Here is a 27,732-nt window from a genome sequence, read left to right as displayed (position 1 = left end):
TCATTAAGTGAACGGAATCAGGTAAACATTAAGAGAAATAAAAACAATGTAAAAAATGAAAGGAAAAGAAAAGAAACGGAAGGTTAGCCTTGTGGAAACATGCTGAGCAACGTGGGGATGCGCTATATCCTTTTTGGCCCTGATCTAACTTGTCCGGGGTGAACATTCATCCACAAATCAAATATATATATATATATATATATATATATATATATATATATATATATATATATATATATATATATATTTCTCTCACATCAACTATCATACCATGATAATTTATTTTTCCACAATTCCAAGAAAAGGGTACATAACTTCTTTGTTCAGAATTGGAAAAATTATAGGTCTACTCAATGTTGTGCCAGCCTATCAAACCAACTCCCAAGTGGCAAAGATCTAAAATACAAAAATCGATAAGCTACCTCAGTGATTTTGCCAACTCAAAAATTTCTGTGCTAGAGAGTAAGGGCAAACGATCGTTCTCCAAACTATTTTTATTATCACAGCTCCCATTGCCGAAAACAGAGATTGAGGACAGAAATCATGTCAAAAGTATGCTTCTTCACACACGTCTCTTGGCTCAATCAACCGGTTTATGTTGGAAACGTATGATTCTGAAAAAAGACCTTTTTGAAAACCTCAAATCCTGCTAAATGCCAACAAAAAGGCATGCAAACGCTAAACCTTGCATGCCCAGTGAACTCCAATAACAAAGTATACTGCAATTCTAATATACCTGAATAGAAATTTTTTTAAAAAAAATGTATTAGTGGTAGCAGACTAAGCCAGTCAAAATGATATAGATAAGGGCAATTGTAAATAAGAGATATCTATCATAATGCGAATAAAGTTCCCTATTGAGAAGGCACAAGGTTACTTCAGATCATACGATAGGTCTTCACGATGCTCATACACTTGCCTGTCGCCTGTAATTGTAAAAAATAACCTGGCAAGAGAGATGGCGCTTCAGTCCTTTCTGTAAACCAGGGTTGGATAGACTGGATTCCACATGTTGTTCTCTACATATGTTACAGTTTCCTCCTGCAACACATCAGTATTGATATTAGAAAGAAAGCAAAATTACTTCAACTTACTGACAGGAGTCACAGGACTACAAACATCCACGTAAAGCATATATCCACCTGACTAAGTCTTTGAAGTTCCCGAGCATCCATGTCACGGTATCCCTCTGCTAGATCCTCTGCTATAGCTTCCCTCATCACAGCTGCAGCTACCCCCTTCGTTATGTCCCTTATGCTGCAATAGTTGTCCATCACCATGCATGAACAAACGACCCTTTACATCAATTGGTATTGGAAGATGTACAACAAACCTGGATATCGGAGGGTATATGATCCCCTTAAGAGCCTCCTCTTCTTTCATATATGCAGCCAGGCTGTGAAAAGTTTCATGATTAATGCAACAAAATGAGGCCTATACAATGAATATTTACAGGCAAATAAATAATTTTTTATGGCAGAAGGTTATTGTAAGGCTACCATTCAGCTGCAGCCTGAAGCATGCCATCAGAGATAACACGTGCACCAGACAAAAGGGTACCAAGGCCTATGCTGCATAACAACGTACATGATCATTCAGAAGCAAAAGAAAAGGAAATGACATTTTGAAAGGAGAAGAGGCAACAGAACAAACCCAGGAAACAGATACATGTTATTTCCCTGGTTGGAGTGGCCAATTTTACCGTCTCCTGCACAAGGAAACCAGTTACAAGCTTAAGAACTTGTCAGCTTCTTAACATAAGCATCAGCAAGTTTACAGTGATATTGATGGATTGCAAGAAAGATCCATGTACAGTAGCTCTTGCTCACTGTGCTTCTAGTAACTGCTGACGTATAGAGGGACTTTACCTAAAGGGACACGCACCTATGGCCAAGATATCCAAAAACACTACAGAAGCAACATTTCTCATCTGACATCTTATTGAAGGTCAAACTAGCTGAAATATAAAAATTCAAAAAGATAGATCCAGTTAAATGAATAAATTGCAATCCATATAATACTCTGGCATATGCCAATCCACTAGTTGTTCCCGTAATTGGGTACTTGGAATTGGCTGGTTAATAATCAACATGGTAGCAATAAAACTAGGGAGTTTGAGATAGTCCAAGTATCTGAGTACTTGGATGGAGGTACTTTCATATCTTAAGCTCACACTTGATGTTATTAAACCACCAAAATTTCGTTTTCTAATAGAGGATTAGGAATCGAGTGAGAAATACTCAAGTATCACAGAATGATACCTTTCTATTTCATGTTTTACATATAAGACAAACTAACACATCAACCATCACCTTTCACTAGATTCCCTTTAAGACTTGATTAACATTAGAACGAATTTTCATCAAGAAAGCTTCACTGGACAGGCATATTATTAAACGATTCACCAAAGGGTTAGAAGACAATAAGTCAATAACATATAAAAAGATGGGAAGATACCATTTTAAATTGAAGACGGCTAATACATGATTATACTAGTACACTGATCTGTCATTTAAATCATCATGACAACTGAACTTAAAAATACAGCCATTAAATCTCATATTAAAATGATCATGGTATTAAATCAACTATCTTCAAGGGGCACTTCCATAAATGCACCTTATATGAAAGTGTAAATCCTTGGATTTTATAAAAAGATACAAAATTTGAAACTCTCTATCTTTCTCACTGACATTCTTCCCAAGTGTTTATTGTTCTATGCTCTTGGAGAGGCAAACTATTGGAGCAAGTCATCATCCATAGAAATTATAGTATCAATTTCCTCTCCGATTCTCTTTGGAACACTATCTAAGATCCCTTATTTCCATATTCCAACTCCCCCTCCATCCAACAATTTGATCATTTCTATGTGTGCATATGCACATCTGGGTTTCTTTGTGTGTATGCACTACAAGCAGATTACCTGCATCATAAATTCATCAGACACTTGTTCCTTGAGTTTGACAACATCCAATTCATGAAAACTTTTCTCATGCTTGTCATGGTAGGGCTTGTACTTACGGTAAGTCTGCTAGAGTGTAACATCAGATGTCATGGCCTCATATAACATCTAAAAGGTGATATCACTGCCTGATTCTCTGGGGTCTCCTTGCAAAATTTAGCAACCATATTGTTGGAACTGATAGAACAGTTATCAAAGCTTCGAATGATACCATAGACGCTTATTCCAGAACTTTCTAAATTGCTCTCTGCATTGCATCATAACATTTTTCTAGAAGTAACATAAATGACAAAGTTGAGTCCCATTTTAACAATTTTGATAATTAAAACTCAATTAGTTTTCAGCCTTCATATCAAGGTACAGAGATTAATGTTTGTGGTATCACCATTCCTTTCTGAAACAAGGACAAATCTAAGAATTTGTAACAATAACTGAATACCAAAATAAATGCAAAACAAGACATACCAAGATCAACGTCATGAAATGGGCTTCCACTTGCGAATATGATATGCTCACCCAGTATGGAAAAGGCTTCCTCAGGTGTACATTCAGCTACCACATAAAGATTATGAAAAATCAGAAAAGAAGAACATTCAGATAATATAAAGCAAATCAAATCATTTCACAAACCATTTTTTGTAGGATTTGACATCGCGAAGATAGCTGGTCTAGTGGAAGATGAATCCTTCAAGGCTTCTAAAACCTAAAGATAATCCAAAAGACAACATTAAGTTGGAACCCTAATAAATTTTCTGCATTCAACTGAGTGTTAAATAGAACTCTTAATAACGAAAATGAACCAAAAAACATCAGATTTGCAGAAACTTTGTCAACTGGAAAAAAAGAACTTAAAAAGGACCTAAAACCTCATAAAATTGTAAAGCAACATTTCATGTACTGCTACATGTACAGGAATTCCACACACCCCATTAATCATTAGCGCAGACTTCATGAAAAATCAAGAAGTCAAACAGGATTTTTTTTTCTTTCTTTTTACCTTTTTGTAGTGTTTCCATCAGACAGTTATGAACTGAAATGTGTAAAGATGGCAAGTCCCCTCTTTCTTAGTTCCTATGTTTTCTAAAACTTTCATTTCCATTTAATCAACATCAAATTGGCTGTTTGCCGATAAAAAAGAACTAACAATCTAAATGTTTAAAAGATGAACAAGTATTTTAGGAGCCAAGAGAATTGTATGGCCATTATCTAAATCACAAGAATCACAGATCTCATCAGAAAACTGCAGTTGCTGGTCCTGCAGTGGGCTGACATCCAAGAGGGGAAATTGATGTTTGGCCGCAGGATTGACTACCACCTTATGTTTAGTCCCTGCTGTCTGCTCATTTTATTCCCAGCACAGCCATAAATGTGATAGAAACGCGCATAACTTGGTATAAAAACAGGACTAAGTGAGTGTAGAGGATCAGATGTAAAACAGTCCATTTTGTAAGGACTAGATATAAAATGGCGGTCCAAGAAAGCACAGGTGTTCAGTTTTCCACTCCAATAACCATGGACAAACCCATCCTCCTACCGATATTTGGCACTCAGCAAACTAAAAAGGAAAAAAAAAAGAGAAAAAAATGAAAAGGTGCTACTTGGAGAACTGCTGCCCATCTTGCTTCAAGTTGTTCACAGTCTGCATGCAGGCTCGAGCCTAGTGGCACTTCCTAGAGAGGAAGTGAACGGAAAGGTTGGATTTCTTAATTATCCCTCTCAATTAGCAAATCCAAATGACTATTGTTTCCAAAGCAAAGCAGATGCCAATGCCTAGCCCAATGCAGCGATTCTCCAATTTTATACTCATTTAGAAAAGCTTTTTCCATGTTCTGCCATACTACAAGTTACAGCAAGGCACTACATTTAGAAGATAATATAGCTAGAACTTATGTCAGAAACAGATTTGACCATTAATGCAGAAACAAAGCCACAAAAGATGGACAGTTAAGTCTATTTCTTATATCAAGAAAGATTATGAAAAGCAATTAAGGCATTGAGAAGCATATGTTGGTGACTAGATTACTTAAGAAATGATTGATAGTCTTTGAAAATAACTCTCACAGGTTCTTCATGAAGATAATATCATAAGCATGGCAACTTCCTATTGCAAAAATCATGTCAATTGATTAATCATTCAAAAACGTATCCAAACATAATTTCTTGCTCGAAAATGTTCCAAATGAAGGAATGTTTAAAATACACTTTTTTTTTTGGATGTAGTTGATCCAAAACCGCATCAGTTTCTACCTAGATTTGGCTAAGGATCACTGACTTAGAATAGAATCCCGTGCCAGCCAGTCGGTGGTATGAGTCGGTATGATCCTGTACCAGACCATATTGGGCCCAAAATGACACGGAAATGGGGGATGAACCGGGAAGGAAAAGAGAGAGCAAGAGAGGGAGGGAGGTATAAAGAGACAGGTGAAGACATCGGCGATGGCCATCGGAGGGCCATGTAGACCGCTGGAGGGCCACCGAAGCCTCCGAGGCTCCGTGGTCCTCCGCGAGAGAAAATGAGAAGAGAGAGAGAGAGAGAGAGAGGGGAAAGAAGGGGAAGGTGGTGGGGAGGCCACCGGATAGCAGCCAGACCGCCTAAAACATCCGCGTGGCGGCGACGGGTATGTTTTAGACGTCCCAACGGCCACAATAGCCTCCCCACTGTCTTCCCCTCCCTCCTCTCCCTTCGCTTTGCCTTTCTCTTCTCACATCTCGTGCAGGACCAAGGAGACTCGGAGGCTCGACAGCCATCCGACGGCCTCAGTGGGCCACTGTCGACCACCGCTAGCCTTTCCTTTTCTTTTCCACCCCTCTTTCTCTTCCTCTCTTTCCTTCTTCCTCATTGCATCTTCGCCAGCATTCCAGATCAGACGCCCGAACCGCAGTACTCAGCTGTTGGTACGGTTTGGCACACACCGAACCGTCCAATTTAAGACGGTTTGATAAACCATACTTTTGGCTAAACCCAACCAGTTTTGGTGCAGTTTCAGACAATTTCAGTAATTTGGGCTGCTTTGGGATCAAATTTAGCAAAAACAAATATAGGAACCAAATTTGTTAACTACATGAGTATTTAGCATTATATTTGGGTGGTGTCTTCATTTCATTAACTATACATGTGAGGATGGACATTTTTCAGGTAACTGGGCACTGTCTTCATTTCATTAACTATGTACATGAGAATGGACATCCTTTAGATAATTCTTAAAATTTTTAGTGTTCGAAGAAGCTATTTCTTTAGATTAAAAACAACTGCTCGAAGTTTCAAAAACAATTCAAAGCTTTTTGGGTGCTTAGTTCTAAAATCGAACGAAGGATGTAACTTTTTTTTAAAAAAAAAAATTGCGAGAAAAAGAGGGAGATCCGCTCGTTCAATAATTACCTAGGTCCCAATAGTTGGAGATGAACTATCCAAAACTCGGATCCACCTAGTTGCTAAGCAGAGTATGACCACTAGGGCAAGCCCTAGTTCATAATTTTTTTGCAAGGTTCAAACTTTCTTTTCAGGTTTTTGCAAGATTGTTTTAGCTGAAACAGGAGAAAATCGGTTTATGGGATATCAATGGGATGGTCTTGACAAAGAATGCGCAAAAGTTTTAATAAGCCCAACTGGATGATCTGCCTGAAAAAAATTGAACCATGCAAGCAGGTTGGCCCATTGACATCCTAGAGTAGATTCTTTTCCCCCTCCAAGAACAGATTTGCAAGATTTGATCCTGCATTTGTGTTCATATCACAGAACTTTAGATCAAAATATGTTTAATTGCATTAAAAGAATAGATCAATAGATTCTAAGATTATGTGAAACTTGACCTTTACATTTTTATTGCTTACTTGACAACACCAACATTTTACACCCATAGATCCAGAATGGGAATCTGAAATGATATATGGAATATTTCATGGTTAGTGTTATTTTTATTATTTTTGTAATATTATTCATTCAAATGGCTAAAATGGAGTTTGAAATGTCAAAATTGCGAAAAGAGAACACATTCATCCTGGCCCAAACTAAAACCAAAAATCAAGTTTAGAAACCTTGAGCACAAGAAGTTTAAGCATTTCATATAAACGTAAAAGCATATGAAATAACTATCACTGCAGAGCATGTATCCTTAAGAACCAATGAGTCACAGGAGCATGTCTTTATTTGCTTGGATTAGTGTATTACAAATCCAAATACCAACAAGCAAGTGAAGTTTCTCGCAGGTATGAAATTACATGCACAACAAATTTAAGCATATATTCATTGCCAATATAGATTTACTTCAGAAATTTACATATGTATTCATTCTTAAAGAACCATACAAGTCGTGTTCCCTATTTAAAAATAGGTTACATATGGTCCCTACTCCGTAGGGATCAAGTCTTACCATGTAAGTAATACAGTATCAGCATTATATTCACAGGAATAATATCAATTACATAGCTTATAAAAGTGAAAAAATTCACAGGAAAAAAAAAAATACCCGATTCATATTTCATAATGCCTTTGTAAATATGTTTACCTCTTCAGAGAACAAACCACCAACTGCGGATAATCCAAGTAAAACATCAGGCTTTACTTTCTTAACCTGATTCATACACAGGCAAGCAAAGATGTGATCAATACAACATAATCAAGAAAGTAGAAAGAAATAAAATACTAATAACAATCATCATGTTTTTTTTTCCTAAAGCATACATCATGCAATTGGGTAACTTTTTAACAAGCATAGATATCTAGGATGCTGATGCGTTGCCAATCATTATTTTAAGAAACAAACAATACTGAACGACCATATGCACACAAGACAAATAGACAATCACTAAATGAATAATTAACTATTTTTTACCAATACATAACATACATACCACTTCAACTAGGCTTGCCCCTTCAGTTAGACCTTGATGGCTCACTTCCTTGAGCTTTCTGGCAAATGGTAAAGCATCTGGATCAATATTTGCACGGCCTTCTGTTATTAGACCCTGAGAATTAATGACGTGGAAAAAATATTAGTTGGTTTGTATCCAAGGTAAAAACAATAAGCAAGATGGGCAATACAGAGAAAATACATAAAATTCTTCAGAGGTTCGACTACTAACTGCAATACACAACCTCACATAATCTATTGTAAAATATGCTTAAAAAAGTCCAAATTGGTTATGGTACATAACTTTTAGTTTCTGCATATTGAGCAGTCAACAAGGAAGAAAAGGTATTTAAATGTATAGATTACACAGACCAATAATCGTAAGGAGTTCGAGAGGGGGTAGAGAGAGAAGAGATATACCATATAAAAGCACAAATGAAAGCAAAGAAAAATAATTACATATGAAGAAATAATTTTTCTGTCTTTTTCATTGAGTTTCTTTGGTTGGATATTATTCCTAGCAAGCAACCATGTAAATTTTTGACATCAAAAGTAAAAACACCTCATCCTTACATCAAACTGAAATGCCCTATCCCAGTTTCCATTGTTTTAATGTAGAAGAATAAGCCTTTAGGGTATAAATGAAAAACTTATGAGTCATGGTTACTCTTTTCTGTTCTTTTTGTCGAGTACTGGACTTGGTTCTCCTGGAAGCATAAACATATCTGTACTTGAAGTGTATAATATAATCCTTGTAAATTTAAATTTTTATAATCTTTTAAATTTTAATTTTTCTTGGTGAAGATTGCATGATAAAAACAAATAATTTGAGCATCACGCTCACCGTAGCATCAACCACCCAGAACTGGCTCCTAGCACTTTCAAAAGCTGATTCATTGTTACCCAGCATTCTTGCCATAGTTTTTCTTGCAGCATTGACAACTCCAATCCCAGCACTGTAATGACATTAGACAAAAATAAAATAATTTAGTATCATATGTTCGAAATGATGAGATTCAAAATATGAAATGAAGTGTCTAAATTCAATATACAAGGTTACCATTTGTATTAGCCACTGATAAAAGTGAACAAGCCACTAAAACATCTTTTGAAACAACAATAGCAACGACAACTAAACAAATTTATGCTCTATATGGTAGCTCAAAGATGAGCATAATTAATTGAAAAAGGAGCCCTTAACATTGTAACTCCACAAAACCCTGAGTCGTAAACAAGCAGAATATATTTGGACAATGAGTTGCCAACTGAGAAACTGTCACCATCAAATGCAACAGCCATCCTGAAAAATCCTGCAATCTCAAGGTGATTCAAATGTGTTGTCAAGAGCTTAGCAAGTCATTTAGTAATGAGAAAGCGCTGTAATTTCTTTTTCAATGACAATCATAAGGATAATGATTAGGTGAAGGATATGTGGTGCTTTACCAAAATATGCTACTTAGTGGACACGAGAATGCCTGGTAGTATTTATCCTGTAGAAGGGTATTATGCAAGGGCATTGGATTACAGATCATTGCCAATGTGGGATGCACTATGGGTTTTACAATTGGAATGGAATTCCAGAACTTCAAACATATACAGGATACCACAATCAACTCAAAAGCTAAGTCACAATATCCTCATTATGTCATAATATGAGATTTCCAAACTCTCCTGTCTCTTCACACTTCCACGACCCCTCTCCACTTTGTAATCATATCAGAAATTGCCAGTTACATTTTAGCTCCTGTTCATGCTATCCTCGTGTGGCATAACTGGGCACTCAAACACCACCCTAATGCATACATGTATAATGCATAAGATAAATATGTACAATGCATAAGATAAATATCCTAAAGATGACGCAGACTGAGCCTGCAAGAATGGCCAAACCTGAAATGGACCAGCCAAAAGATAGAGAATAAACCCAGATGCAATTCACTAGAGGCAATGGATGCCATCTGACATTGTTAATCATGGATGACATTCAATATGACCAAACCACACACTTGATTGTAGAATGATTCACTCACTTACTAAGATTAATTTTCAGAAAATCCAAAACCTTTAGCTCATTCATAAAGATATAAAGATGAACCACAAGACTTACCAAGTCATGCTTTATGGTTAATGTAAAATAACTCCCTTACCACACTACTTATATTCCAAGGCAGTCAAACTGGACTCCATCATGACTCTAATTTCACTCAACCACCAATATTGAAATTAAAGGTCTGTTTGGAGTCTTGTAAGTGGAACCGCATACAACTTAAGTTGTAGGTATGGACCAACCCACTTATTTGGATGCTTGCAACTCAAATTGCACCCAAGATTTGCCAAACTGGTATTGCCGTATTGGAATCTATACTAGTCAGCAGGTGGTATGGTACAGTATGGGTCCATACTGTACCATTCCGGGATGTACAGTAACCAACTGACCCGGTTCAGCATAGTTTAGCCATCCATGTTGCACCTTAAGTTTGGTTTCTTGGTGGACTGCAACTTAGGGCTGTCACAGGATGAGTTGAAACTGCTCAAGTATCTTAATTTTTTTTAAAAAAAATATTATCTTTATTCCATCTTGATCAAGCCTTACACTCCATCTTATGTATCGCCTTCCTCCGGGTGCCCCATCCTGACCTCACTTCTTGCCAGATCTCCTTGGCCATGCCTCGCTAGACGTCCACGCAACACCTCTCACCAACATCTCACTAGATCTCCCAAGATCACATCCACCAAAGCTCCCCTACCACTCTCAACTATGCCTTATTGGATTTCCCCAACCATGCCTCGCTAGAAGTCCTAACCTCTCTCACCCATGTTTTGCCAAATCTCCTTGGTTACACCCTATCGGACCAACCCCCAACCTCTCTCACCCACATCTCACCGATCTTCCTAACCACACCTCACCAGAGTTCACCAACATTCCTCACTCACATGCTGCCTGACCTCCCTCATCCACACCTTGCTGGACTTTAATCCCCGACCTTCCCCTTAATCCACCACTCCCTCCTGCCTTCACAGATGCTTATGCACGCTCCTCACCAAATCCAGATACCAAGGCTCCAACAAGCAGTGGCTCTCCCTATCCTCTCCTTCCTCACCCCCAACCTCCCCCTCTATCTCTCCTTCCCTCTTCCATTCCTCCCTCTCATCCTTCTCTCCTCCCTCCATCACTCTTCATGCCCATTCAAACAAAGGAGATAGAGCCATGTATATGAAGGTACAAGCAACTTAAGTTGCATTGTAGCTTGAGCTTTAGTGCAGCTCCATCTACAAGGCTCCAAAATGACTGCAGTGTAGCTGCAGTGTCGCTCCATCTACGAGGCTCCAAAATGACTGCAGTGTAGCTCCATCTATGAGGCTGCAACAACCCCCTAAGAATTATACAATTATTTCGCAAACTGTGCACTTAGATCATTATGCTCCTGCATTATCATCTAAGTCTAATAAAAGATGGTCTTTCCTATTAGTTCGGGCGCCATGTCTTAATATGCTATAGATTCAGATGCCCCTAGTAATGTGACTTGTAAACCGAATACCATGAAGCAATTTGTACATCATTCTATTCCATCAATGATATAATCAACCATTAACAAGACTTGTGAGAGACATTGGTATTCTACCATATTCAGCATTTTTCTTGGCCAAAGAAGATAAAACTTTTATCCTACTCATCTAAAAATGGAGCACAAATTTTGCTGTACTATTACCAATTATCATCTTCAATAAAAAAATATTTTATCTTACAATCAATATAATGTATTTAACATATCAATTCATTTCATTTTCTCTACAAGATGAAATAAAATGTGATATTTTCTTTCTAATTTATAACAGCAAGATCAGTCTATCTTTAGTAAAATATTTGCTCGAGTGTATTGGCATTTTTTTTCCATAATAAGTTTACTGAAGTCCTGAGATTTGGGGCCTTTAAGCGAAGGAGAAGATAAACTGACACCATAGACTGAGCACAGAATGCAACAAGACTGTTTCTTAATCCAAAGATAATTCTGTACACAAGGAGCCTTTATGATATTCGAGTCATGATATTTAAAGCATATCAGATACAGACCTTCCAGCACCAGCAACAACAATCTTTTGTTTTGGGAAGTCTATCATTGGTCTTCCCTGAGCCCTTACAGCTCCTAGAAGACCAGCTATTGCAACCCCAGCAGTACCCTGTGCATGGAAAGAATGTTGCATCACCTCAAAACTCCTCAAAACTAAAATTTAGATCTGACCTATCAAGAAGTCAAAATCACATACCTAGGATATCAAGCTAATTGTTTGCATGCAAATTCAATGTCAATAACCAAATTCGATAGAGTTTCTTTTTCACCAAAATGCTTTTCAGAAGCAAGCAATTGGAATTTACTAACAACTAAATATAGTTATGGTAATCCAATGTGTGTTTTAATAAGGTGCTCGTATGTTGGTAAACAAGTGAGGCTTCCTAAAGATGAATAACTTTGTACATACCTACAAAGAGTATGATCAACTGGAGAAACTAAACTAAGAATAATAATGGCCTAAAGAACCGGAACCTCAGCCAATAATTTCACTGGGAGCTGAAAAAACCACTATTCAAAACATGAGCATGTTCTCTAAACAAAATTGCTCTATTCATGAGTTTTTGCATAGTTTTGGTGGGAAAGAACAGTATAAACAAGATAGTGTCATTTGAATATTGTCTCACTTGCTGTTGCAAACTGGGAAGCCTTGCTGCTAGTAACAAATTGGTCATAAAACAAAACTACAAACTCGGGAGCTAAATACGTCACACCAGGATGATGAATGATAATTCTTGAAGAATTTTGTCCTACAAGGTTGGAAGTGTCAAATACCCAAATAATAGATGAAATATCTTAACAAGTGGAAGAAGCTATTAAGCTTATTATTATTATTATATAAAAAAAGCAACAAGCAAAATGATGAAAACAATAGCTTGAAACACAATCAGTTTTTGATTGGAATAATCCAAAATCCTTTGAAAAAACGACTCAAACATTATTTGACTCAGAGATAAATCATGAGAAATATACAAATTTAAATCCAAACTGAACACTTGAAGTCAAATAGAACTAATATGGAGGTATGAGAGAAAAAGAACATCACAACCAACAGAAGGCCAGGCATCAGAATTCTTAAATAAACCATTGCAAATGAAGATTTAGGAGGAGATATTTAACCAGGAGCAACATTTGCACTCATTAGTGTTTGGTCTTTCTAAATGGTGTATATCTTCATTATAGAACATGTATCAGCATGTCTAATAACAAATTACTATGTAATAATTTCAACAATAATCAATACTACCCTACCTATCAAAAATTCTATTAAATGCTTAGAAAGACCCTCCTAGAAAAAAATTCAACCCAGAAAAACTTGGAAGATCTACTCCTGCTCGTTGATAGCCATCAAGGACCTAAAAGTATATGGCTAAAATTTATTTGGGCTTTACTGCATTGTAGCTGTAAGACCCACAATAAGCATGCATGTCCCTGATGTTGTATAAATTATCAGCATAGCCTGCAAACCTGAGGGTTGTTTGATCACAAATTGTAGTAGTCATGGTGACGAAGATCTAGAAGGTGGATTTTGTTCGACCCTCAGTCTTGTAGTTTGATAGTATATGATGCAGCCAAGATTGATCCATACATTTGATTGTTTAATTATCTATGCTGCGGATATTTTTTGTCCCACAATCAATAACAAAGTATAAATTTATTTGAATTTGAAGTTTTATCTAGTTGATTGCAATTACCTTTTACTTTTGTGACCAACATATGAAGATGAGAACTTTTAGTTGGGATGGAGAAAAACATAGGAATTGATAATCCTCATCAAATGAGTGTTTATCTCTTGTAAACTATATAAAGACTTGTATCTCACTCTTGTAGGCAGAATATGAATGGAAGTTACAGAGTTTTCTTTTCACACCATAGGTGTAATTCCAAGGTCCTGGAGTAAGTCTGGCACCATCAATTTCCTTCCTTTCACCTTTTTTGTCTTTTTTTCCGTCTTGTTGTAACAAACCTTTCTTCTAATCATTTTGATCAAAAGCATACTTTATTTCCTGTATACTTTTTATGGTTTACACATCAGATTTTTCCCAAAAAATTTCTGCAAGCTCTTGATTTCAATTATTCAACAGCAATAAGCCTTGAATCACCACTTTAAATCCTCGAATCCAAACCCCAGTTTAAATAATAGTCAACATCATCTTGTTAGTTCAGCTTTATTGAAAACTCAGGTCTCAACCTGAAATTCCAGCGCCTTTTGGTTTCAGCGCTACCCGAAACCCTTACAGATCCCCTTCCCTTGGCTGTCCTACATCATTTTGGTATCAGAAAACGTGGTATGACATAATATTCTATCAGACAATCCAATGAATGGAGCATATCTGATTATCAACAGTGTGCTGATGAAGATTTCACTGGAGATCTTGAACCACATAATTTTCTAGACTGGATCCATAATCTAGAGGATTATTCTGATTGTTACAAGACGTCCAAACATATGTAAGTAAACTTCACTAAGAAAAGATTGAAAGGTCAAGCTTACATATGAAGGAAGGCATAGAAGATAAGATGATTCATTGAGGTTGAGCTTCTATGACTATTGGGAAGAGATGAAGAAACCACACAAAGAAAAGTATTTGTTGCCCTAATACCAAAAGCTCTTAATTATTCAGCAAGGCAAAAAAATATGATCATGTTTCCAAGAAAATTCCAAAAGAAGGAATTGGCAAAAGTGGAAGAAACTTCTCAGTTTCAAGAATCCAGTAAGTGATAAATCTTGGTTGCACGACAGAAGGGTCACCCAAAAGCAATGCATTAAAAGAAGTCAAGCACCTCACATTTGAAGTTATTGTCAGGCATGCGCAAATGCAAGGACAAGGAAGGTAATTTCGGTTACAAGCCAAGTGCCTTCATATCATATAAGTATACAAGGCAATAGAGAAAGCACAAATCCACTTCCATAACTATGAAGGTGAAAGAAAATCCAGAGCTTCCCCAAAATTTGAAACACATATTTTGGAAGAAAAGGTCTTCAAAGGAAAATCTTCACAAGATTCACATAATATTGAACAGTCTAATGAAGTACAAATTGATGAAGGTACGACTGTCACAGATTTGACAATGATACCAGAAGAAAAGGAGGTGACATCTAGTACTGATCTATCAAATAAAAGAATGCTTGAATGCTGAATTACATCAAGAAGTCAAAGAAGTCGGAAATTTCATCCTCAAGCTATTTGAAGAACAAGTTGGCTTGCATGATTCATTAAACCTTGAAGAAGTTATCACCCCGAATGAAATACATGTTGATAATGTTTTTGTCATGCAAGGCAATTTAAATCCTAGAATCCTAAACCCTAGGTTATATATTAATCATCCATTACCAATTTTCTTCCCAAAAAAAACATAACCTTGCAGTCCAGTTTTATTGAAAACTCAAGTCTCAATCTGAAATTCCAGCACCTTTAGGTTTCAGCCCCATACTAAATCCTTAAAGATCCCCTTCCCTTGCCTGTCCTACATCGCATGGTGTGGCCACATCTTGCCAAATATTAAAAGCTGTGCTCTCCCCCAATAATGAACAACCCTATTCAATGTTTAAAAAAGGAGAAGACACAGGCAAGGCATTTGGATTGTCCATGAAGCAACACATGAGGCGGCATAAGATAGAAGCTTCAAAGTTGTCCTATTTTATAAAGGTAATATTCAGAAACTGAAAAATCAAGTATCATGCATAACACGGTAAAGTATATGAAATTTTAGTTGACATTTGGTTGCTAAAGAAAAATTTGTTAAGCAAGATGTGCCATTGCAAAATCCAAGTTTGCAGATATCTTACAGCAATTTTTTCAAAAAAAAAAAGCTTATTTTATTTTAATATTGCTTTATTATAATACCATCAAAGTTTATAGCATAAAATAATAGATCCTCCTACACAAGAAGGTAGACTATCAGTCAACACATGATACCATCATGCATACAATCTTCCATTTCATTATAATAAGGTGTGCAAGCTTCATATAAACATCTCTTGCAATGTATGCACCTTACTAAAACAAATGACTCCCATGGTGCTCATAAAAATTATCTTCCAACACGCATGCACACCACACGCACATGCAAGGCATAAAAATTACAGCAAGGAGACAAAAGCTTGTTTTTAAATGTTATAGATACATAAGGCAATGAATTAAATAAAAGTACTCTAAATAACTTTAAGCTAGTTGTTCACCTGGACATCATCATTAAACATTCGATAAGTATTTCTGTAACGCTGCAATAATTTGAAAGCCCATTTACTTTGAAAATCTTCAAACTGTGAAATGACTAGTGATGTTAGTCATGCCCCGAGATAGATATTATCAAATAAGAATAAAGAATTTCAACTAACAAATTTCAATATACCATTCAAGCTCACCTGTACAATGACATTTGGCCATCGAGTGAAAACAGCTTCCATGAATTCATCAATAACAGAGAGGTATTCATCACCATCAAGACGATGCTCTTGAAGTCCTAGATCTGTTCGGTAAAAATATATTTATTGCAAGTACTAGAAAAGACATATTGTCAGAAATAAATCCAGTAATTTTATTACAAAATCCAAACATGGCATGTCATGAAAGCGAAAGGAATTCATGGACCTTAACCTACCCACCTAGAGCTGTGCCTGAAATTATAGATTGGCAATCATAAACAAAACACTTATCATAGCCCATAGCCAAAGTGACAGGCAACACTAAGATACTGGAAGAAAAACAAGTAGTTGAATAAAAATGTGGATAGGACTGCATGGACAAATGGTTAGTAAGTAGAAAACAATTACAAAAATTATCATGATAATATTAAAAAAATAGATCATTATTGAATATACCAGTTATCAAAGTACAAGAATCCTCCTTGCCTCTAGAAATAAAATTTTTATCTATGACTGAACTAATTGGCAGAACAAGACAACAGTTCAGACTCAAATTCAAAACTTAGATGAGAATAACAAGATAATTAATTTCACCAAAATGAACAAAATACTAAAAAGTTAGAAAACTCCAATTACAAATATCTGACAATTAAATGTTTATCATTGATTGTAAGTTATTATGTATTGAAGTTAAAATAAATGAACTAACCATAATTTTGTTATTCCTTTTTATAAAACAACCTGAATTCTCAACATTAAGCACATGGCCAAAATTAAGAAAAAGAGTGCCAAGAACAAGTATGTGTGTGTGTGTCTAATATGTTTTGGTTTGACGGAAACCAACAGCTCTGCATTTCCATGAAGGGCAAGTACTTACTAAGCAATGACACTCAAATATTTGATACATGATGGTCATTTATCACCCAAGAAAAGGTGTGAAAGGAAACCTTACACAGTGGGTCTTTGAGAAGCTTCTCATTGTTAGTTCCAACATCAATCATCACAGGAAGCACCTATAATAGAAAAGACAAGATTCAATGAAGAGACAACAAAACAAATGTTATGAAAAAGAAATTGTTCCACCAGTTTTCAATTAAATACAGCAACTAGTTGGTAATGAAATGAAGTAAAAGAGCATTTGTTGATCCCAGAGGACTAGTCCATCAATGGATTTCAGTTGAAGTTGCAATGATGATTGGATGTTAAAACTGATTGATTTCAATGTTACAATGAAGCCCTAATGACCAGAATAATTTATTGCATTGTTGATGAGAGGCACTTCAAACAACATGGAGAAGCACTTATTAACTTGGACTAGGTGTGTTGATATTCAAATTTGATGAAAAGATTCTGGATAATAGATAATGGAAAGTCAAGGATACAGGTTTCTAATCTGTAATAAGAAATGATAAAAATATTTTCCCTTCATCACATGAGAGTCTTGGTTTCCGGTTTTGGGACACCAATTAGAAGCTTCTTAGCAGTGCATGCATGCCTATTTAGCATCCAATTTATGATGGAAAAGTCTATTACTGGTGGCACAAATGGTGTTATATACATGACCCAGAAAATATGTATATCATCAGAGGAATAAGACTGATTGGGCTAATGTCAGAGATGGGAGAAACTTCTTCAAGAATGTAAAATACAATAGGCCTTTGAATGCACATTTACAATTAAAGAGAATACCCTTCAGTTTACTATTATAAGGAAATCTGATGAAAATGCAATAATGTTAATATTTGTGATAATCTAATGGCTGTGATGAAGAAATCAGTTGATTCATGTGTTAACAAGAAAATAATATAAATGTGCAAGTCAGGAGTTGTTGGGTCACTCAACTTGCAAAGATTGAAATAGTATTTTGTTCTGCAGAGCAACAATTATCTGAACAGTCTGAGAATAAACTTGTGTATGATCCAAGGATCGTTGAACCTCCCAAACCATACAGTACAGGACAATCCGAGCCATCCCAACGGCAAACCGGGTGGTTCGGCCGAGCAAAACGGCACACCGGAGGATGGAGAGGGAAAGGGAGGAAGAGAGAAAGAAGGGGAGGGAGACGGAGAACAATAATGCTGGAGGCCGGCAGCGGCCCACTGAGGCCGTCAAAGGACCGTAGAGGTCTCTGCTGCTTGGCGTCGCTCGATAAAGCACTTAATCGAACAAAAGAAAGAGGGAGCGATGGTACTAGAGGGAGGCACAGCCGGCGAAGAGGTTGCCGATGGGCGCCAGGTGGCCGTCGTGCCACCGGACGGCAAAAAATGCGTGGGCGAAGCCGCAGCCCTAAAACAAGGTGACGGCCCCTGCTCACTCGTCGGTGTTTTTTAAAAATGAAGATGAATAATGAAGCCGGCAATGGGTATACCGGCTTCACTAACCCATTGCCGGCTTCATTGTAATCAGGATTTTTAAAAAAAAATCCCGTAAAACAGAGGCAATCCCTCTGTTTCACGCTCGCGACATCAGAGGCTGTGATTGTGCTGTCCGGCGGCCAGCCGCAGGCCCTCTGGTGGCCTCTCTGGCAACTTCTCCTCTCTTTTTTTCTTTCCCTCCCCTTCCCTCCCCTCCCTCTCCCCTCTTTCTCTCTTTTCCTCCTTCCGGTTCTCTTCTTCTCCTCTATGTTGGTTCACGCCCGTCCGGTCCGATACGAATTCGTACCAACCCATACCACCAGTTGGCCAGCACGGGCTCCAATACCGAGTCTGCCAACCGTAGTGTGGTCCACTAAAACCATGGAGGCTATCATAAAAGGCAAGTTCCTTTGTACAGATAATTGCACAATTTTTCAAGTGCTTGGGATTCAAAAAAATTAATATGGTGTTACTGTTATGCATCCCAAACTATCTAGAAATAATATGCTTTCAACATTGGAGAGGTGGGAGTCATATAATACAAGTGGACAAGAATATAGCATCCCTGGTGTGTTTAAAAAAAAAAAATCAGCACTTCGTCATTTGCAGTGCAAATGATTGTCATAAATCTTACAAGGATCGTATACATCCTAAGCCTGAATAAAAAAGATGAACTGGTATGAAGTTGCAGCAACACATAGAAAGGTATTAAATTTGGCAATGTGTCCTAATAAAATATTGCACGTGCTCTATCTATAACTTGGTTCACCCAATGGAGATCAGAAGTATTCGCACGTCACTCACTGTGCAAAATCAGGATTCATAGTATGAATATGACCTATTATTTTGGGTTCCTTCACAATTGGACCCTTTTCCTTTGATGACTCAGACACCTAGCGGCTAGCGCCTTTCTAAATTTCATTTAGTGTAACTTGTCAAAATTATCATAAATTTTACATAAAAATCCAGTTAATTATTGATTTTGCAACTAAAAGTAAGATTTTTTTCAGAAAAGTGCACAAAAGGTTTGTTGTGCTGGTACCAGTGGTCAGCCAGCAGCACAGTTCAGTATGCCCATGTGCCGTTCCTTGCCGGGCCTATACCGACACAGCAGAGAGGGCCAACCACACTCCTCTCCAAATGAGTGATAAAATATTTACTTCTCATCAACCCTTATTTCCAGACCATTTGTATAATTCAAGATTTCACTTAGAACAACATACTAAAATTCCACCTTACTCAGATGCTCACCCACTCCTTTTTCTTTCAAGTTTTGAACTTCAATAGCTACACAAAACCATCATAACCGAATTCTTTGGCAAGGATAGAGATCCCTCTTCATCATTCTAACATCTTCAGACTTCAACCATACATGAATCTATTTTTCCCTCCAATCCCCATCCTTTCTTCTAAGTTAATGGTCCCAATCAGTATCAATAAGGGCCATAAACAATATCTAGACTTTTTCTTCCACTGTCTTTGATGATTAGTACTTTCTCTCTTCCATCTTGAGTTCTTATTATTTCCTTAACGCTCTTGAATTGCTCGATGCTTTTCACGGATACATTGGACATTTGACAAACTGATGCCTGATGGCCTATTATAACACATCTAAAGCACATTTTGGCTAGGTTCCATGGACATAATAATTATATTGACAAGAAATCTCATAGAAGATTTTATCCCCTGGACCCCTACATTTTAGTTCTTGCTTTACACTCAAGTGACAAATCGCTCTCTAGAAATGACGACAAGGTAATGGGTATCATCCCTCAAACTCTACCTAGTATAGACAACCATTGATAATGGAAGTCTTCCTTTTCATTCTCCAAATAAACAGCTTGCAATTTGACCTTAAGTGAAATCTTTGTTTGTAACATCTTAAAATAGATTAAATTGTTGTGATCACCTTTATTAAAAAAATTACAAAGAGGTCCTATCATCAATAACTAAGGCCTTTGGAACAAATTCTATTTAGTCCTTAAAGCAATAAGGACAATTGCATCCTTAAGTTACATCTATTACCATAATGTAGAAGCAAACAACTCATTTCCAATCCAACCTAGGATTCATCCATTTGTTTCTACTCTTTTCTCAATTAACTGAATCCATCACCAACTTGCCTTTACAAACTTTGCTAGATCTCTCCAACTCTTCTGCAAACAAAAATGTTTGATCATAACCTTATTCCTCCATCCTAAATCAGAATCAACAATAACGTGCCCATCAGCTGAAATATCTAATAATTCCTTTCACATTAGAATGTCCCAGGAACTAAGCAGATTCCTGAATTAAGAGTGCCTTTCAAAGATGCTACTATTTCCATGATTACCTCTTCCATTATTATCCCCCACCCTGCTTTCCATTATTCCTTATATCAAAGTTTCTCAATTACTAAGTCATGCTACAATTAAGGCATTTCTAATTAGGGATGAAGGGGAAAAGGGGTGGGATTAGGGCTGCAATTGATCTGAGATGCACATGAGCAGTTTAAGATTGGCTCTTAGCACCTCTTTGAGCTTGTCTCATTTAGAAAATGAGCCAAGCTGAAACAGGTTTCTGAGCTGGGCATACAAACGAGCCAAGCTTGAACATGATTGGCTATCAAGAAAATAAAAGGGAACTCAGCTTGGCTCGATAAAAGCTTGGCTCAGAGCTCATACAAGCCAAGCTCAATCAGCCCTTTAAAATACCAAGCGGAGCCCGAGCAACCTCAAACTTTGCTCGGCTCGCCTCAACTCATTTGCACTCCTAGGTGGGATAGCCACTATCCTAGCAAACAAGCAATGTAAATTGTCACTTATTATAGGAATAGTTATAATAGTCAAGTGGAGATTATTCTGGTTAAAGGGAAGTTTGTCCCGAATAACTATTCCATTAGGGGATTGTGAGATTTATTATTCCTTTGAGGCAAAATTGGTTATTGAGTTATTCCTTTGAGATGGGGGTATAAGCCCATTCAGTTCTATTCCAGAGTCCAAACTTATTACAGGGAATAATACTTCTAGTTGGGAATAGCAATAGTACTCAGATTTTATTATCTTCCAACCAAAGGAGGCTTGAAGTTGAACTTCTTCTGTCAAAGAACAGATGGCATTGCTCCGAGTATCATGAGGTATTCCTAAATTTAGCTAAGCTCCATGGCCAAATTGCATTAATTACCTAGTCATGTCAGAGAACAAACAAGAAACTTGTACAAGATGATATTTGTGATATATAATCTCACTTAAACTTTTTCCTTAATATGCATAAATATCAAAGTTCTGCACTTGTAACAGACTACAAATTTCTAGCGGATAATGAACTAAACATTTTAAAATGAAGAAAGTGAACTACCAAAGTACTGATTATATAATCATATAGCCAATCCTTAAAAACTACTATTTGAAAAAACCAAATATGGTAAGAAAGTTATAACCTTAAATAAGTTCTAAATAATTGGTTGCAGAGATTGAATTATTGAGAAAACTTATACATCATATAGAAATGTCATCATGCATATCATGATGAGATTCAAAAATATATAAAAATGCTCATTGGATATTTCTATGAAAAGGGTGTGTTGGTCAACTGCATGATGAATGAATGTCATCCAGGAAAAAAAAACAATTTATTAAAGGCAATCAACATAACTAGGGTAAGCTACAAAAATTATTCAACAGACTCTAGAAGGAATCCCTGGAGATCCTTATGAGAATTTAGAAGTTCAATGTGTTGATAGAGCAAAAAAAACTCCGAATGGAATGATTTTGAATTCAGATTTATTAGTACAAAACCTTCAACCAATTTTGAGATTTTGAAACAAGAACTTCATGTCATAGTAGAAGCCCCAAAAGATACATGGGCAAGCTTCACAAAAATGCAGTTTTGGTGCATTCTACAATGACATCTCACAATGAAGAAGATCACAAAGAAGGTAAATGGTGACAAATTTGAAATGATAGCATAACTTATCTCTGTACTGATTAAATCAAAACACTGTGAGAGTAAAGGAATTAAGAGAAATGGATGTAAAGCCAATAAAATTCAAAAATCAAAGAACATACCCTTTGAGGATTAATTCCAGCAGCAGCAACATATAAATCCAGCTTTCCAATTGCGATACCAATACCTTGAACCCCAAGATCACCAAGGCCCAATATTCTACTTCCATCCGTTACCACAATCATATCAACCTACAATAAGAAATTGCTACATCGATATCATATTGAGATAACAACAAGTGAGTATAATTCTGATTGTTGAGATTTTCAAGAAGCTGAAAGGTAAAAAAGATAAGTGAAAAATGAAGTCAAGAGAGCGGTAAGGTATAGAAGTTCAAGTTAAATGCTGAAGTTTGTGCCAGTAAATAGCAAGAATACATGTTCAAAGTCTTGGAATTTGTCCATATGCATATATTTTATTATTTTTGTTATGAAACTTAACAAATATTTAAGAAAATGAAAAGTTCCCCTCAGGATGCATGGGCCCATCATAATATTATACAGACTTGTGAAAAGAATAAATATAGGCAAAAGCACTGCATACTAAAAATGTATGGTTCTGAAGGCTAAACAGTAATTAAAACGTCACTACATACAACCTTAGTACCTAGAGTTTGCCATAGGAAAACTGATGATGCAGCAGAAACAAGTTTTGCTCTAATGTGTGTGAGTGGAATTACTTGAAAATTTTCAAATATTTTGTGAACAAAATCTAATACATGAATATTAGCACAAAAATCAATCACGAAGCAGACTGTCACAGCAAAGGCCATGTTAGAGCACAAATATAACTATTAAGAATCTATTATACAATAGATTAACAAATAAAAAGCAATAATCAGATACCTGCTCAGCTGGCCAATTGTAAACCATCGACATCATCTCCCCCCTATCTGCTGCACTGAAATACATTCCCCGTGGTCGTCTAAACAGTCCACTATAGTTCTGACAGACAAGACCAACAGTGGGTGTATATACTATAGGTGCATATTCCTCGATATTTTCAATTAAGATCTGCAAAATATTCAGAGAAGATATTAAAAAAAAAAAATGCTGAAGTGATTTTTACAAAGCAATTTAAATGAAAAGCATGTAAAATACTAGTACCAGATGCTCCATCCTGGAGGACTCTACACAAGCCAAACAAGTGACAATTGATACTAATGTTTTAAAGGTCAATACTTAGCATACTATGCAAGCATTACAAAATAGCATAAAGATGCAGCTTAGTCATCATAAGATAGCTTAAATAAAGACGTAGCAAGTGAACAGAACATATTATTAGAAAGAATATGCACTGAACTGAAAAACTCACCTTGTAGTACATGGTCTCGTTTCTGTCATGACACCTGTTAAGGATTCGCCATTTAGCCAAAGCATTGGTGTCTGACGGTCCATCTCTTGCATGAACTTCTAGCCTTTTCAAGTCAACCACTGTTGACAAAGAAAATTTCGAATATATTTCTTAGCAAATTCATGAGCTACCTTGCAAGTTATTCAAGGAAGAAGACCATAAACTCTGTATGCATTATGGGATAACTTAGACTGCCTAACATTTACTTGTTCTATCTGCCCTTCTCACATCCAAGCTTTATTACATTAAAATTGATTCAGAAAGAAACCTGCTTCCAACAACTTTCTAATAAACTACTATTAAAAGTTTAGACATATGTACAACATTGCCAGGTCAAAGAACATTTCAAAGAATATGAAACTCATCCACATTATAATCATTACATATGACTGTCAACAGCAATCAATGACATCAAATGTACATGTGGAAATCATTCAATCGAATCTAATTATTTTCATAAATTAAGCTCTCTATATCATGATCTTTATGAAAAGAATAATAGGTCCCAGAAACCTTGGATCTTTATATATGAGGTTTAAGTGATTTAAAACATGTATCTTTTTTCTCAATTGAGTATGCAAGTGTAGGAAAAATATAAAAGCAGTGGTCCAAGAGAATTCTCAAAGGGAAACCCGATATGCAGGGTAGAAACATGTCTTAACCACTCAGCCAAAGCATTGACTTATAAATGGCAGGAAGATGGGCCAACCAGTTTTGAACTAGTGGCTAATTGACATGAGAAGGCTCTAGTAGGGGAAGTGGTCTGGATTTGTGGTGAAAAGTCAAGGAAAAAGAAAGGCGAAACATCGGGTTCGAACAAAGATCTAAGAATTCGAGAAGCTTAAAGTGATAGCAAATGGAACCTTTAAAATTAATGATTGGAAATGAAAGATTCACTGAGTCAACCTCAAGTAGTGGGCTAGATTCTAGTTATGGGTGGCCATTTATGACCTAGATGCCAGCACAACCCCCAACCAACCTGCCTTAAACAAGATCAAGTTTGACATAACATATCTATGTCATAAACAAGTTAATTTGTTCAGACTTGTTTATGAAACAGCTTGGGTTCAGGTTTAGATCTTTCATCCGTTTAGCCTCTTTTGACCAAGTTAATAGTTGGCTAGATTATAACCTGACGCATTTAACCTATTTTAAGACCCTCCTAGCCCATTTAAAACCTGATTAATGCATTCGAAACCTATTTAATCAGACCGGTTTAAGACTTGCATCACCTATTTTAGATCCATTTAATCCATTTAAGACTTGCTTAACCTATTTTAGACCCATTTAATCCATTTAAGACCCGCTTAAACTATTTAACCTGATTAGACCTATTTATCACATGGGTTATGCAGGTCAAGTTACCTATTTAATAAAAATGCCTGGTTTGAATCTAGATTTTTTGACCCATTTAATATATAGGTTGGGTTCCAGTCTAGATTTTTTAATAGAACCATATCCAAACAAACTCGACCTAATTGCCACCCCTAATTCTAGTAATTATGGTCCTTACAAGCGGGATTTTAAATCTCGTGGGACTGAGCTGTCTCGATTTTCTCATGGAACGAGATGCACCGATATTCCACCCCATCCCGACACTTGGGATAAGAGATGTCCCAAGATATCCCAATCAGGATGTTGGAATGATGGTGAGACAGTCCTATCCGGACACATAGGATAGTACCCTCATGGGACGTCCCATCGGGATCTGAATCCTTACTTACCAGCATAAGTCTGTCTTCTTGATCATGTTATACTTCGTTGTTCTGCAGTATACTCTCTTCATTTTCAATAGGCATTATAACGTATACCCCATAAAGGTGTAAAATGGGGGTGAGATTTTTCATAGAGCAAGGGGTTGGGATGCTTTTCGAGGGCAATATCTGATTTTGCTTTTATGAGAAAGGATTCAGATCCCAGCAGAACATCCCATGGGATATCGGGATGGGGCACCATCCCATGTGTCGAGATAGGAATGTCCCACTAGCATCCCAGCATCCCGATTAGGACGTCTTGAGACATCTCTTGTCCCAAGATACGGGATGGGACAAAATGGCGGCGCATTCCATTCCATAAAAAAATTGAGACAACCCCATCCCATGGGATTTAAATTCTTGCTTATGAGACAAATCAACCCAACATATACCTTCCTTAGGGGTATTATAAGAGACGCATAATTTTTCCCTTTCAATCTTATAAACTAAAATAAAAGGAAAATCAGATTTCAAATTATGTTTAGCGATCCATGGCAGGCATAAACATGACTGCTCTTGTGTCATTTTACATTTAAATGATCTACATAAAGGGTCAAATTTTGTTATGTGATACCGTCCAATTGAACACTCTTACAAAGGTTTATATTGTACATTGACTTCTTCATTTCTATCTTGTAAACACAATGAATTATGTTGTTCTTGGCTTCTTGCTTCTATATCAAGTACTTTCTATTTCTATCCATTTCAATGTGTAAATAATGCTCTTCTAACATTTATCTCCCAATAGCTAATCTTCTAATCTTTCTTAAATTGCCTTCTCATTTCTTACTATCCGCATAATGATAAGAAGGAAAAGAAGAAATCAACTAGAAACATAAGGATATTCACAATAGCAAAAGAAAGTGATCAGGTACGAGATTTTACTCATAACATGGGTTCATCATCTCTATTTTCAACTAAAAGAAGCAATATGGTTGCCAAATTATAGTGCCAAATTGTTCCCTAACCACATTTGTTTTGCCGCTTGGAACATGAGCAACCAAAAGTCACCTTTCCATTCACCAACTCTCATTTCAGCTCTTCACAACTATCATGCAACCAAAAGATACCTTTTTGGTTACCTTATCATGCAGTAGCCTTGTCCCTCTCACACAACTATGAGCTCATCAATGAGCTGCCAAAGAAGGATTAGGAGAGCAAGCAATATGGTGGTTGAAAGGTGTAGGCAAAACAAGAATATTTTTGCATCTGCACTTCACTTTGGGTCACATCCTTAGAAATATCAGGGTATCTGCATAAACCATAGGAGGGTTTTGAACTTGCCAAATGGTCCTTGGATGTGTCTAGTACATATGATTTTGGAGAGGGGGGAGCCTAAATTCAGGATTCTTGCAGTCAAAAATGATATGGAAATACTTTCTATCCCAAAGGATTTCATATTGGGTGCAAAAATTAAAGCCGAACTAGAACATCTAAACACTGAGATTCCACCAATCAAAACAAGAGTCGAATTATTTTCATCCAAAAGGGGGGTCACAGAAACTTGCTGAAGCGATCAATTTGCTGCTGCGGAGTCATAATATTCGGGGGAAGAAGCCCGCGAAGATCCAGCCGGTCCCTCTCCGTCGTCGAGAAAGCCGTCCCCTAACAGTAAGCCACGAACCAATCAATGGATAAGAAAAAGTTGGTTCCTCATACAAATTATCAACAGTTTCTTTGAAAAAAAAAACTATCAAGAAAGGTGATGAGGTTCTTAAAAAAAAGAAAGAAAGAGAGGTGATGAGATGGGATGTTTACCTTGTTGAACCAGGGATCGTGTAGGATGTCGAGGCTCCGCTTGTGGACGATTGTGGGCCGGGAGCCCTCGGTGGTGGTGAAGGATCTCGCCGCCGGAGGCGGCCTCAGCCTCCGTGCGATAGAGGATGAGAGGGACCGCCGGACGTGCGGCAACGACGGGAAGATCGCCATCTTCCCTTAGAAAAGAAGACGGACACGGAGGTCAGGAGAGAGGAATATGAGAAAAAGGCCACAGGAGCTGGGGAAGCGGAGTGTGGTCGTTTTCTTTCCTGCTGGGT

At 36.9% G+C, this 27,732-nt stretch overlaps 1 protein-coding gene across 2 annotated transcripts; it reads right to left on the bottom strand.

Annotated features, from left to right (window-relative positions):
• Positions 1–262: 262 nt before the first annotated feature.
• On the bottom strand, positions 263–27,732 carry LOC105053894 (NAD-dependent malic enzyme, mitochondrial). 2 transcript variants are annotated; one of them, XR_012135262.1, is made up of 20 exons: positions 27,455–27,732; positions 27,205–27,301; positions 23,904–24,022; positions 23,435–23,602; positions 22,652–22,780; positions 17,204–17,264; positions 16,252–16,355; positions 16,066–16,149; positions 11,885–11,991; positions 8,657–8,768; positions 7,814–7,927; positions 7,468–7,533; positions 3,593–3,665; positions 3,428–3,514; positions 1,654–1,708; positions 1,500–1,571; positions 1,334–1,396; positions 1,143–1,257; positions 890–1,041; positions 263–736 (listed from the first exon to the last, which is right to left on the bottom strand). XR_012135262.1 is itself a non-coding variant. In XM_010935228.4 (19 exons), the coding sequence occupies exons 1-19, from the start codon at positions 27,623–27,625 to the stop codon at positions 967–969; spliced, it is 1,872 nt and encodes a 623-aa protein (XP_010933530.1). In that variant the 5' UTR covers positions 27,626–27,732; the 3' UTR covers positions 744–966. The 2 variants fall into 2 exon arrangements, 1 of the variants encoding a protein (XP_010933530.1); XM_010935228.4 differs by lacking the exon at positions 263–736 and having other exon boundaries at positions 744–1,041.

This window comes from Elaeis guineensis, chromosome 11, assembly GCF_000442705.2.
Source record: "Elaeis guineensis isolate ETL-2024a chromosome 11, EG11, whole genome shotgun sequence".
In the NCBI taxonomy this organism is placed as follows: Eukaryota; Viridiplantae; Streptophyta; class Magnoliopsida; order Arecales; family Arecaceae; genus Elaeis; species Elaeis guineensis.
Note: the sequence above shows the minus strand (reverse complement) of the source record. Positions and strands in the feature narration are given on the sequence as shown.

What these genes read in the sequence shown, in the direction of transcription:
- LOC105053894 (XM_010935228.4), bottom strand. Translation starts at nt 27,625, where the DNA reads ATGGCGATCTTCCCGTCGTTGCCGCACGTCCGGCGGTCCCTCTCATCC. An exon ending in ACGATCCCTGGTTCAACAAG is followed by an intron (nt 27,302 to 27,454) that starts GTAAACATCCCA and finishes GCTTACTGTTAG; the next exon opens with GGGACGGCTTTCTCGACGAC. An exon ending in GTCAAATCCTACAAAAAATG is followed by an intron (nt 3,515 to 3,592) that starts GTTTGTGAAATG and finishes TTTATGTGGTAG; the next exon opens with CTGAATGTACACCTGAGGAA.